The sequence below is a fragment of the Myotis daubentonii genome, chromosome 2, assembly GCF_963259705.1.
Source record: "Myotis daubentonii chromosome 2, mMyoDau2.1, whole genome shotgun sequence".
Taxonomy (NCBI): Eukaryota; Metazoa; Chordata; class Mammalia; order Chiroptera; family Vespertilionidae; genus Myotis; species Myotis daubentonii.
In genome coordinates, this window is record NC_081841.1 from 117160863 (window position 1) to 117174979 (window position 14117).

Below are 14117 nucleotides of genomic sequence, written 5' to 3' on the forward strand. Positions count from 1 at the left end.
GCGAATAGCTGTATTAAACTATTTCTTCTAATTAATTTCCTTTCAATGTGCATGAATCCGTGCACCAGGCCGTGAGTGTTTAACAAAGTGGTAAAAGTGGACAATGTTATCTTGTAATCTTAAGGAAAATACATTCAGTTTCTCCCTGTTGAATATGATGTTAGCTGTGGGTTTGTCATATATGGCCTTTATTATGTTGAAGTATGTTCCCTCTATTCCCACTTTGCTAAGAGTCTTTATCATAAATGGGTGCTAGATTTTGTCAAATGCTTTTTTTCTGCATCTATTGCTATGATGATGTGATTTTTATCTTTCATTTTATGTGGCATATCATGTTAATTGATTTGTGGATATTGAACCATCCTTTCACCAAGGAATAAATATCACTTGATCAGGGTGTATAATATTTTAAATGTATTGCTGAATTTGTTTTGCTAATGTTTTGCTGAGGATTTTTTGCATCTATGTTCATCAGAGACATTGCTCTATAATTTTCTTTCTTTATAATGCCTATACATGGTGTTAGAATCAGTATAATGCTGGCCTCATAAAATGAACTTGGGAGTCTTCCAATCTCTTTAATTTTTTAGAATAGTTTGAGAAAAATAATAGTTAGTTCTTTGAATGTTTGGTAAAATTCACCTGTGAAGCCATCCAGTCCAAGACTTTTGTTCATTGGGAGTTTTTTTAATTACTAATTCAATTTTTGTTAGGAATTGTTCTATTCAGATTCTCTGTTTCTTCTTGATTTAGATTGTGTGCTTCTAGTAATTTATCTATTTCTTCCATATTGTCCAATTATTGTCATATAATTCTGTGTAGTATTTTCTTATGATCCTTTGTATTTATGTTGTGTCAGTTGTCATTTCGCCTTTTTTTATTTCTGATTTTATTTCTTTGAGTCCTCTCTCATTTTTTTTGATGTGTCTGGTTGAAGGTTTATCAATATTGTTTATCTTTTCAAAGATCCAGCTCTTGATTTCATTGATCTTTTGTAATTTTTTTAGACTCCATTTTGTTTATTTTTGGCCTGATCGTAATGATTTCCTTCTACTCATTTTCTGCTTTTTTAAAATTGTTTCTGTGTTTTCTAGTTCCTTTCAATGTAAGGTTAGATTGTTTATTTGAGATTTTTCTTATTTCCTGAGACAAGCTGGTCTTGCTATGAATTTCCCTCATAGGGCTGCTTTTGCTATATTTAATAGATTTGGGGTTGTTTATTTCCTGATATCATTGTTAACCTTTTCATTGTTTAGTAACAGGGTATGTAGCATCATGTATTTGTGTGGGGGTTTTTTTTTCAAATTTATTTTTACTTTCATACCAGAGAAGATGCTTGATGTAATTTCAATGTTCTAAAATTTATGGAGACTTGTTATGTGGCCTAACACATAGTCTATCCTGGAAAGTGTTCTATGTGCACTTGTAAAGAATGGATATTCTGCTGCTTTGGAGTGAAATACTTTGAAAATCATTTGAAGTTGCTCTTTTATCACTGATTCTCTGTGTAGAAGATCTATGTATTGAGGTCAATGAGGTGTTAGAGTCCCATATCTTGACTGTATTGCTCTCAACCTCTCTCTTTATGCCCATCAATATTTGGTTTATATATGTAGGTGCTCCTTTACTAGTTGTACTGGTTAATAATGTGGATTTTTTTCAATACATAGAGTTACACATATGTTGATATATATATGAAAAATCAGACAGAGGCCGAAAACCAGGACTACAGGCTTTATTAGAGGAGAAGGACCTGCTGGGCTGTCTCGCAAGGGGAGGACAGCAGCACGTGCAGGAGTGGGCACCCCTTTTGAGGGGCGGAATGGGAAGGGGTGGGGGGCTTAGTGTACACGGCGCATACTGATTGGTGGCTTACTGCATTGTCCATATAGGACAAGGGCTTAGAGTATTTGGTAGGTGTGGATTGGTGGTCCAATGTATAGTCCATATAAGGTACATGATTAGTCACTCAGGTATTTCTGGGCTGCAGGTTACGTCATACTCCACCCACCAGTTGGGGGAAGGGAGGATCTATCAATATAGATGCGATCTGATATGTATGCTATTTTGTTGTACTGACAACAAGCTTCAAAACTTCATATGTCAAATTTTCAGAAGGTGTGAACATCATAGATACTTTTACACTTAAAAATGTCGAATTTCATGCCAAAAAAAGGAGCATTTGCGGGAAGTTTTAATTCATTACTTTATTTTGAAGAAAAGTGCTGCTGAAAGTTATCGTATACTTCAGAAAGCTTATGGTGAACATGCTCCATCTCAAGATAGTTGTGAATGCTGGTTTAAATGCTTTAAAAGTGATGATTTCAATGTGAAAGACAAAGAACATCCAGGTCAACTGAAAAAGTTTGAATACCAACAATTACAAACATTATTGGATGAAGATGCGTGTCAAATTCAAAAGCAACTTGCAGAAAGATTAAACGTTGCCCAGCAAACAACTTCCGATCATTTACAAGCAATGAGAAAGGTTTTAAAGGAAGGAAAATGGGTGCCACATCAGCTGAACAAAAGACAAATGGAAAACTGAAAAGTCATCACTAAAATGTTGCTTCAAAGGCATGAAAGTCTTTTTTGCATCGAATTGTGAATGGTGATGAAAAATGAATTTATTTTGAGAATCCCAAATGCACAAAATCATGGGTTGATCCAGGTCAACCATCAACATCGACTGCAAGGCCAAATCGCTTTGGAAATGTTGTGAACCAACATTCGCAAGAATAAGACCACTGACTCCAATTAAGTCTTAAACAGCAAGCAAGGATTTATTGAACTGGCTAGTGACTGCCACAGGCTTTCTCCTCCTGCAGCAGCCCTGAGCTTTGTGCTCAGAGAGCTTTTATCCCCAGGAACCACAAATGTCCTTGATTTACAGTTACAAGGGTCTAATAAGGACCTTGACGTGCCGATGTCTGGGAATGGGAGACTTGGAGTTATGCCTGGTTACCTATCCTTGACCCCATCCTTGTTAAAATTTTTTACTGACATTCAATTCATCACACTCCCTACTGGTCTTAAGAGACGAATTCAGACCCTGGATTCATCGCTAGTATCCACTAGCTGAGAGTACTGGGTGCGCAGGACCATGAATTTGACAGCTTGGATTCGGACTTGGATAAAATTGAGGAGAAACCTGAGCAGGCAGGGTCCAAAAATGAGACCTACTATTAGGAGGAGGAGGGTCCCTGCCACAGCGGATAAGAGGGTTGTGAGGCAGGGGGACCAGGAGAACAGATTCTCATACCAGTTCCCCTCTGCCTTATGGGCCTCTTCTCTGTCCATCAGCCATTTCCTTAACTGACTTAAACTTTCTCTGATTACCCCAGAGTGGTTAGTGTAGAACAGGGGTCCTCAAACTTCTTAAACAGGGGGCCAGTTCACTGTCCCTCAGACAGTTGGAGGGCCGGACTATAGTTTAAAAAAAAACTATGAACAAATTCCTATGCACACTGCACATATCTAATTTTGAAGTAAAAAAACAAAACTTAAAAAAAAAGGCTCTCCTAACTTCAAAAAAAAGGCCCTACTAACTGCAAAATAATAATAATAATAAAAATAGACCTCCTAACTTCAAAAAAAATAAATAAATCCTAACTTGTTCTTACCTTGGTCCTCAGGCAGCTGCAGGCTCTGCAAAGGCAAGCTTGTGGACTCGTCAGGTCACACCCAAGACTGAGAGGAGGAGTCGAGAGACAGAGAGAAGGAGGGGAGTCGGAGAGTGCAGTGCACATTCCACACATGCACACTGCGGGCCCAGGACTAGTCGGCTGCTAAGCAACAGCCAGCGGCAGCAAAAACACCCAGCGGGCCGGATAAATGTTTTCGGCGGGCCATAATTCGAGGACCCCTGGTGTAGAAGCAGCACGCCTCCCGTAATGCTAGACACAGTCCCCCTTGTTTCAGGAAGAGTAGGTCGAGTCCCCTCCTGTTCTGTAAGACTAGTTTAGCTAAGGACCCTACTGATTCCTCCAACTGTCCTATGGATTTTTCTAGGGTACTCAGGTCTTGGTCAATTTGATTACCCAGTTCTTTGTAATTTTGATGTCCTGTCACTAGGGCGCTGTCCCTACTGCTGTGGATCCTGCAATTCCGAGTCCTACGAGTAGGGGAACCAGAACCAGGGCTCTCCTAATCTGCCAAGGCTCTCTGAGGAGGTGCTCCCTTCCTCCTTCCCCTGAGTAATAATACACTTGCGGCAGGATATGAGTTAGGACGCAGAGCCCTGGCTCTGGAGATTTAGGGAGAGTATGCAGGGGGTGATTCCGGTGATGCATGCCCACCAGGTACCATTTGGGGCCACCAGGTACCAGGGGGTCCCGGACCTTGGTCTCTCAGGAAGTCAAAGTGTCTGGTTACAATTTTCTGCATAGGGGGAATCGGGAAGGGAGTAATTGGCAGATGCGACACACAGCCCAGCTCCAGTAATAGCTTCTAAAGTTAATCTCCTCCTCCCTTTTCACCATGCACATAGTCCTGGGGTTTCTGCATCCATGGACACGTTGCGGACGTGGGCCGCACTTGCCCCAAATGGAGCCAAAGATCTGATCCCTATGTAATAGGGGGGCTCAAGGTTCACTTGGGCACACTCCTGGCATCTCCGAGCCACATTCTTGGCCATCCTCTGTAGTCCTGGAACGTAGTAATCCTTGCAAAGAAGCTCAGCCAGCTTGGTGCCTTTGAGATGGGTTCCCCTATGGGTCTGCTCTACGATGATTCTGCCCAGGCTTTCTGGGAGGAGCAGACGGTGGACCGGGAGTTTCAGCCATCCTCCCCTGGTTACCTGGTCCCCTAGTCCTTTTGCTTGCTCTTTCTTCTTGGTGTAGGTTGGGGTGTCGGGCAGCTGGCAGTCTGGGAGGGCCACTAAGACCTGTAGGGGCCCTACTGGTCTTTTGGCGGCTTCCTTTGCTGCTTGATTAGCTAGTCTATTGCCTCGGGCTATGGGGGTGTCATCCTTCTGGTGCCCCCGGCAGTGTATAAAAGCTACCTCCTTCTGCCCCCAGATGGCCACCAGCAGTGCAAGGATCTCAGGGGTGTTCTTAATGTCCTTTCCACCTGAGGTCAAAAGGCCTCTCTCTTGGTACAGTGCCCCATGTACATGGACGGTAGCGAAAGCATACTGGCTGACAGTATAGACATTCAGTCTCTTGCCATTCCCCCACCGGAGAGCCTGGGTTAGAGCAATGAGCTCAGCCTTCTGAGCCGAAGTTCCATGGCCCAGGGCCTGCGCCCAGACTACCTCCTCCTCAGACACCACTGCCGCCCCAGCATACCGAAGCCCATCTTCTACGTAACTACTGCCATCCGTGTAGAGGGTCACCTCTGGGTCGGGCAAGGGGGTGTCCCTCAGGTCCGCTTGAAGAGAGGTCAAGGTGGTCAAGACCTCTTCACAATCATGAAGTGGAGGCTCACCCCCTTTGTCCGGGAGCAGTGTAGCAAGGTTAAGGGCTGAGACTTTAGGTGAGTACCTCTTTGGCTATGCCCCTTGTCTCACATACCTCAAGGATCCTGGCTCTGAATTCTTTCAGGGAAAATGGGTGTTGCATTTCTTCTGTAGCTGCTTCGTGCTGAGGAGGGACGAAGTTTTCTTTCAGAGCCAAGAGATCCTTGATGCCTGTCAGAGGGATGATGAGGCCTGGGCACAGAAGGAGGTGGGCTTGTGACCTGATGGAGACAAACTATAACAAATGGTCCGGTAGAAGGGAAAGAAAACATTCCAGTTTTAATAACCTCTATTGAAATAGAGTATTTCTCCTCAAAATTACCTCTGTGTTTATCAAAAATCAAATCAAGATTAATTTATCTATTGTATTCAATTTGGCCTGATGTTTGCATAAACACAACAAGAATGGTAACTGATTACCTTTGCCAGGATTTCATGATTAAATCTTAATGTGCCCCGTAGGTCCAGGAAACCAAGCCATCCAGCTGCCATCAGGCCTGCCCGCAGTATCTGCTGAGTTAGGTGAATCCCTCACCTGTAGTGACTCCACCTGGGCCTACGCCCTAGGCTTTAAGGCCCATCTCAGTAGCCCTCCTACTCATCATGGCTCAGAGTGTGTGGGGGTTCTGCAGGGACGCAGAAGCATCCTTATTGCTCCCCTACTACTCTGACCAACCACCAGTGATGGTAGGACATGGGCCTGACGCTCCAGTGCCAGCCATCTTCAGGGCTCCCAAGCAGGGTACCAGGCTTTTCCCGTGGCACTCTTATTGGCTTCAAGTCTTCAGAGTCCAGACAGGTCTCTTTAAAACATGATACTCCAGTCAAAGTTTTCCGTTAATAAAACCACTATTAGGAACCAGTCTTATTGAGTCCATGCAAAGAAATGTATTGCCATGATTTATTAAACATTGCCAAATTCTGGAGGAATTATATAAGGAGAAAAACATACTGACCTGCTCTAAGATTTTCTGATTTTCCTTGCCAGTCCCTTTTCATAGACTCTTCAGAGTATTGTCTTTAAATGGCAAGAAGAAATTTACAATGTGTCTATATTCAAATAGACAGTCACAGCTGTCCCTGTAGTAGGGTTTCCCTTACTTGACTTGTTCTCTCGGAACGAACTAAAGGAGCTGTATTTCTTTACAGGGTCTTACATGTCACAGGACCTCACAGGGTCGGTAATTCCTGTAACAGAGGGCTAGTATTCACCACTTTACTAAACCCCTATGTTCTAAACAGGTCTTCCCCAGTTTCCTACAGTTGAGGTTTGTGCCACCCCTGACATGGGCATGGTCACACAGGCCTGCAAGACAGTATACAGGTTGCTAACTGTCAACTGTCTCTCAATAGAGACCAAAACCTAATGGGTATTCTTCTTTGCCCAGTTGGGCACCTGCCCTCTCAGCAGCTAGGAACACTCTACTTTTGGGGTTCACCCCACATAGCCTCCTTTTAGGACAGCTAACACATCGCCATAACAGTGGCCCTCAGTGTGGAAGACTGGACACTTGCCAGTTACTTCCAAAGACTACCAAGGACTGTAGACCATCACTGGTCTATAGCAACTGCTGGCAGCTACAGCTACATTCAAACCTGTAAGAGAATCAAAGGTTAATACAACATATTAATACAATGAAACATAATATTGGCACCATGGCTGCTTCAGGCAGCTAAATCTTCTGCTACTAAACATGACTTATGGTAGGGCTATACATCTTAGGGAGGTGACTAACGTCTATTCTTGACCTTCCCACACAAGGCAAAATTGTCTTTGTCTCTCTGGAGCCATGTCCATGAAGATGCAGGCATCATCTGAGTTTATTATACAGTTTTCTACAGGCCACTGCGACCAGTTCTTCTTTCTAGCCACAAACACAGTCTGTCTAATTTCTTTAAAATGTATTCTGGCACAGGAGAAAGTTGTTTTGCTGTACACAGGTAGCTTAACCCCTATACAACTGGGCTTGGACCTCTGCCTAGCAAACTGCAGTTTACAAGTTCAATATGCAACCTCTAGTCCCATTAACCCAACGAGGTTTAGGCCAGTCTCTGAGTCAGACTCCTCCTCTCTTGGAGAATTTCAAAGTCCTGATGGCTCCCAGGTCCAGGGATAGTGCCCTTTTCTTTTCCCTTTTGTTAACCCTGTTTATTAGTTACAGGGCCCTGCCTTCCTTGTCTTTCCACCAGTCCCCTTTATGGCAGAGTAGTGACCAGTCCTCTTCGAAGGGAGTGCACTGGAAGGGGATATCAGCCCCTTCTCTTCCAGCAGCAACAGGTACTGAACCCTTTCAGTACATATGCAAACAGGGAGCTTCCGCTAGCTCTATCTGCAGCTTTCATAGATCCCAGGCTTGCTGCTCTATTCCTGGGGCTGTAGGAAGGCTAGTACCAGTCACTGGATTCTGGCTTAACTGCTGTAGCCTGCAAGCCAAAGGCCCAAGTCTTGTATTGCTTGTTGTAAAACACTCATTACTCACTGGGCAGCAGCAGGACAGCTCTAGTGTCAGGTAAATTTCTGCTGTCCCCCACTTTCTCACTGCTGCTGCTGCTGCTGCTTCTTTTTTCAGGGCCACTGCAGGAAGCTTGGGCATCCAGCCCCACTTCTTTGTCCTGGCTTTCAGGGGCTGAGTCTGCCTAGCAACCAGTTCTAAATCACCAGGGCAGCTGCAGACTTCAGCTCCATTTCTCCTCTGCTTTGCTCCTGGGAGTTTAGTTGTTTTTTAATGTAATAAACTAGGGCAGAGAAAGATTAATTGCACTTACAGAAAACTTGCAACCTTGAAGTCAGTTGATAAGGCATCTGCTGGTAAGCTACAGACGAAACCCCTATGCCTGCAGAGCAGTCGTAGCCAGTAAAATAACTGCCGACACTCCGCCCCTATCTCTCAGCCCAGGGCCCGTTGCTTTCCCCCACAGATTTTTCCTCTTACTTTTGATCTCTCCAACCAATCCCCCTGTCTCCCAGTCCAGTTGTTTGTCTCCCTTTAAACAGTGGGAATTTCAGTGAAAAGCATACTACTGCTATAGTAGTCCTCCCTCCCTCTCTGATCATTCACCCTCTCTCTCTGAGGTGAAGAGGGTCTGCAGTAACTGCTGGCAGTCATCCCACGTGGGTTGGTAGGTAAAAAAGACTGACTCCAGCAGAGAGATCTGACCCTGAGGGTTCTGAGAAAAAGAGGAATTTTGATTCTTCCAATTATACAAATCACTAGTTGAGAAAGGGACATAAATCATGAAAGGCTGGCTGTCCGGGCCCCGGTCCTATGGCCTAGCCTGCCTAAAGGGCAGGAGAGGTGCTGGGGCCACCTGCCCAACACCCCTGGAAGCTCCATATTCCATTCCCTGTCTAGTATGGGACGAACTGAAGGGGTTGGAGGACGACAAAGCCCCTCCCGTCAGTGGGTCCAGAGGGAAGACAATTAGTGTCAGGGGAGGCAGGGGCTCAGGGTCAAGAACTGGTGGCGTGGCCTGGGCCTGAGGCTGGGGCTCACCCGGATCCAGCGCTGGGGGAGTGTAGGGGGTGTGGTTGGCTAATGGGTTCTTCCTGCTCTCCCTGAAGGACCCGGGGAGCCTTTCCCTTCTGGGGTCCAGTCAAAAGAATTGTCTGTCTCTGTCCCAATTTTCCCCTTGGGAGCCATGCCCTCATCCACCGGAGTTTCTCGGACAATATGTCAACCCAAACCTGAATATAAGGAATTTGATCAGGATGCCCTGGGTGGATGTATATGACCTGATGGACCCGGTAGGCAGTGGTCAGATCAAAAGACCCTGCATCCGGCCACCCCACCTGGAAAGTGGGCCACTCCCGTTCACAGAATCACTGTAAATCAAACGCATTAACATCATATCCGTAGTTTCTGGCTCTCTTCTTGAAGTCCTGAAAATTCTTAAGAAAACATTGCAGCGGGGAGCACACAAAAGCAGATAACGACTGTCCCATTTTGACAAACACCAGACAGACAAGTCCTGTGCAACCGAAAGTCACACTTGCCAGATGCTGTGGCCACCGTCATGGCCACCTGCTGGAGTCGGGAGGTAGTGCTGCGTCCAGCCCTCCCCTTGACTCCCCTGTGAGATCTCACCCCAGGCACCTCCTGTCCTTACCTCCTGCAGGATTTTTCAATAAGTCCTCAACGCTTGCCCGGTGATGGATGCGGGAGAGCCTCTTGCCCTAAATAGGGGTCCCTCTCACCCCTGCCACCAGGTGAGAGCCTCCTGCCCTAGATAGGGGGTCCCTCTCACCCCTGCCAGGTATCTTGCTGGAGCCTCCAAATGTTGTCGACCAACATTCACGAGAATAAGACCACTAACTCCAATTAGGTCTTAAACAGCAAGCGAGGATTTATTGAACTGACCAGTGACTGCCACAGGCTTTCTCCTCCTGCAGCACCCCCGAGCTTAGTGCTCAGAGAGCTTTTATCCCCAGGAACCACAAATGTCCTTGATTTACAGTTACAAGGGTCTAATCAGGACCTTGACGTGCCGATGTCTGGGAATGGGAGACTTGGAGTTATGCCTGGTTACCTATCCTTGACCCCATCCTTGTTAAAATTTTTTACTGACATTCAATTCATCACAGAAAGAAGACAATGCTCTGCGTTTGGTGTGATTAGGAAGGTGTGGTTTATTATGAGCTTCTAAAACAGTGGTTCTCAACTTTCCTAATGCCGCGACCCTTTAATACAGTTCCTCATGTTGTGGTGACCCCCAACCATAAAATTATTTCCGTTGATACTTCATAACTGTAATTTTGCTACTGTTATGAATCGTAATGTAAATATCTGATATGCAGGATGTACTTTCATTGTTACAAATTGAACATAATTAAAGCATAGTGTTTAATCACGAAAACAATATGTGTTTTCCAATGGTCTTAGGAGACCCCTGTGAAAAGGTCGTTTGACCCCAAAGGGGTCGTTCGACCCACAGGTTGAGAACCCCTGTTCTAAAACCAGGTGAAACCATTAATACTGATCGCTACCAACAACAAATAATCAATTTGAACCACGCTTTGATCGTGAAATGACCAGAATAGGCAAGAAGACAGGGCAAAGTAATTTTGCTTCATGATAACGCACTGAAGCAGGAATTTGGGGGGAACATAGGCAGGCTTAGGGTTTTTTAGAATTGGGATCCATGAACAATTACGGGGCTGCAAACTGGGAGAAGGTACAGTCTCATAACACAAGGAAGCCAGGTGCAGTTGCATTTACATAAGACAAGGGAACAGGAAGTAGCCAAGAAAGGTCTATATTTACAAAATAAAGAGAAGGAAGCCCTTCATTCAGATGGAAAAGAAGAAAGCCAAGAGGGAAGGAGCGGAGAGAACCTCACATGTCCCATGTGAGGTTCAACCTTTGAGCCCAGGAGTTACTATGTAACCAACTCAAAGGGGAATATTGACCAATCAGAGGAGATATCAAGGCACCAGGATCTCAGCCTTTATAAGCCACAGGGAAAGGAACCCAATGGGACTCTTCCTCCTCCCTACATGGGAGTCAGGTCTGTGGGACTCTTTCCCTCTCCCCACATAGGAGTCTGTACTTGTTCCTCAATAAATTTCCACCTTTGCTATACCATTTTCTGTCCATGGATTCATTCTTAGATTCCGGCAGACAAAGAATCCAGGTTCCAGTCCAAAAATTTGGTATCAGCACCATCACACACTTCCAAACCAGTTAAAGACATGTTAAAAGACCTTGCCTGGGAAGTATTAACCCACCCGCCGTATTCACCAGACCTTGCTCCTTCAGATTACCACTTGTTCCGATCAATAGCACATGTACTTTCTGAGAAGTATACTTCAAAATGTACGAAGAAGTAGAAAATTGGGTCTCTGAATGGTCTGCCTCAAAACAAGAAAAGTTCTATTGGGACAGTATCCACAAATTACCTGAAAGATGGGGAAAATGTGTAGCTAGCGATGGTCATTACTTTGAATAAAGCACTTTTGATGTTTCTTTTGAAATTATTGTTGTTATGCCCAGATTTCAAGATCCCCCATAGACCAACAGGGAGCCAGCCGTGTCCGATGCAAAAGCAAAGAGTCTTTATTATCACAAACCCGGGTTTGGTTCCCAGCCTCTACCGAGGCAACAGCGAGACGAGAGTGCCAGCCCCGTGGGAAAAAGGGGTTTTAATAGGAGGGTGGAGTGAGGGGAGGAGAGATGACTGTGGGCCCTGCCGATTGGCCAGGTGCAAGTCAGGTCTTGTTACACAGGATGTGGTCATATCTATGGTGCGCACGTTCCTTGATTGTCATTGGTTAGTTTAAAGAAATCCTGGGTGTGGCTTGCAGAGGCTTGGACTTCTGGGAAGAAGCTGCTCCCTGAGCACATGGCTGCTGCCCAAAATGGAGGATTCGGGGCAAGATGGAGGGCGTAGCCCTCGCCCTTTCAATTGTGTTTTCTTTGATTACAAAATCCGCATTATTAACCAGTATGGGTGCATAAATGTTTACAAGGGGTATATCTTTTTGTTGGATTGAACATTTTATCGTTATGTAATGTCCTTTATTGTCCATTATAGCCTATTTTGTTTAAAGTTTATTTTGTCTGATATAAGTATTGCAACCTCAGCTTTTTTTGTTTCCATTTGCATAAAATTTTTTTCCTATCCTTTTACTCTTCTTAATCTGTGTATCTTTCAATCTGAAATGGTTCTCTTGTACCCTATATATATTGGTTATTCATTCAGTTACTCTGTATTTTAATTGGAGCATTTAATCCATTTACATTTAAAGTGATTATTGATAGGTATGTATTTATTGACATTCATATTTATGTTCCTGTGGGTTTTTCTCTTTCTTCTTCTTAAAAATATCCCTTTATAAGCCAGTCGGAGAAAGATAAATATCACAGGATCTCACTCATATGTGGGATATAATGATGAACATAATTTGATGAGCAAAAATAGATCCAGAGACAAATGGCAGGAGAAGTGGTAGAGTTAGAGAGCAACCAAAGGACCTGTATGCATGCATATTCACATAACCAATGGACACAGACACTGGGGCTGTGGGCAATTGCCCTGGTGGGAATGGCTGGGGGGCAGGGGGGCCAATCAGGGAAAAAGGAGATATATATAAAACTTTAGACAATAAAAAAAGCACAGTTAGTGATTTAAATATATATATATGCACATTTAAATCTGTTTTTTAACCAATGTATTACTTTAGATTATTGTCAAATCCAAAGCAGATAATGGATCTGAAGAAGAAACTTGCTCTAAAATATTAATTAACAGAACTGGAACGTTGCTGAATCTCATGGACAATTATCAACATGCCATTAAACTGAAAAGGAAAGCAAATATATATATCTTACAACTAGTAAAGCCACAATGTTAATTTTTATGAAGGTTGAAATATTCTCCCCATGAACCAGAAGATTCTTGAGAACAAATAAAGACTTTTTAAAGTTAAAATAATAATAATAATAATAATAATAATAATAATAATAATTAGTCTCATTCTTAAGCATGTTTATGAAAAAATGTCTCCTGGGGCAAGGACCCTCAGGTTTGCAGGATATCATTTGATTTTTGGCAGGTTCCAAAAGCAGGCGTGATCTCAGTAGTATATGGCTTCACCCTTTCAGGCATGACTCAGAAAAAGCCTAAAGAAAGGGATGCAATAGGCTAGGTATGGAGTGAGAAGGATGCATGAGCTTTCATGCCCTCCCTGGGCCTGTCACTCTCCCAAACTGGACGAGCCCTGGTTCTTTCTTTACAAGGCCTTTAATGGTACTATAGGGGTCTTTTCTTTAGAGATGTTTGATTTCTCCAGAGGAATTCTCCAGTTTCAAACCCAGGGTAAAAGTACAATATAGGTGTGGGCTAGGGTTTCAACCTTTTCTTCCCAGGTTTTCATTGTTTTCAACCTTACACTTTATCTGACATGTGTTTTACGTAATATCCATGAGAACTGGGCTTTTCACATTTCTCCAAGAATAGCCCTCCAGCATAGGAGATGTTACATTTCTGCCCACTGGTGTGTGGAGCAGGACTTCCTGCAGACCCTCTACAAGTAGAGTGCAATCACAACAGAACCCTGCGCAGGAACCCCTTTAGATTTTAGCTTCTCTGAAATGAAAGGAAAGAGGGTCATGGGGCAATAGTTAATTCAGTGAACACACTTGGTTTTTCCCACTGTGCTGCCAAATCACACAGAAAAGTCTGCATTTTCGTAATCCTTCTGGAGTAGTGTTTCATTCAGTTGCCTTTAAAATTACATAGCACTATGCCAGAGGGTAACCCCCATCAAGGTCAAACCACTCCCCAGCTCCAGAAAAACTAATATTTTTAGTGAACTTTTGATAATACATACTGAGGGTAAATTCTTAATAAACTAATTTATTAAAGGGTAGGCATTATCAAGTAATTCTTGAACACAGTTACCTCAATTTATTCTCCCACTGCCAATATTTGAAAGCACCAATTCATATGTTATGGGGATCTATCTCTGTGGTTCTCTTGTCAGTGACCTGGCCAGCAGTATACATATGGTTAATTTTCACTGTTAATTTATCCCTTAAATATCTGAACTCAGTAACTGTGGCTCAGCACAGGTGCCATTTCTTCTGGGAGGCCCTTCTTGACTCACTGTTTCCTTCCTCACTTCTTACTGGACCACACCACACCTATCCATGCTCCCCTG

At 43.9% G+C, this 14117-nt stretch overlaps 1 protein-coding gene across 1 annotated transcript in view; it reads right to left on the minus strand.

The window, feature by feature from the left end:
• Positions 1-5499: 5499 nt before the first annotated feature.
• Positions 5500-14117, minus strand: part of HDHD5 (haloacid dehalogenase like hydrolase domain containing 5) — a 331796-nt gene continuing 323178 nt past the window's right edge. Inside the window, exon 8 of the mRNA XM_059684411.1 lies at positions 5500-5650. Within this exon, the coding sequence (XP_059540394.1) occupies positions 5515-5650 (136 nt within the window). The 3' untranslated portion in view covers positions 5500-5514. The remainder of the gene's footprint in view (positions 5651-14117) is intronic.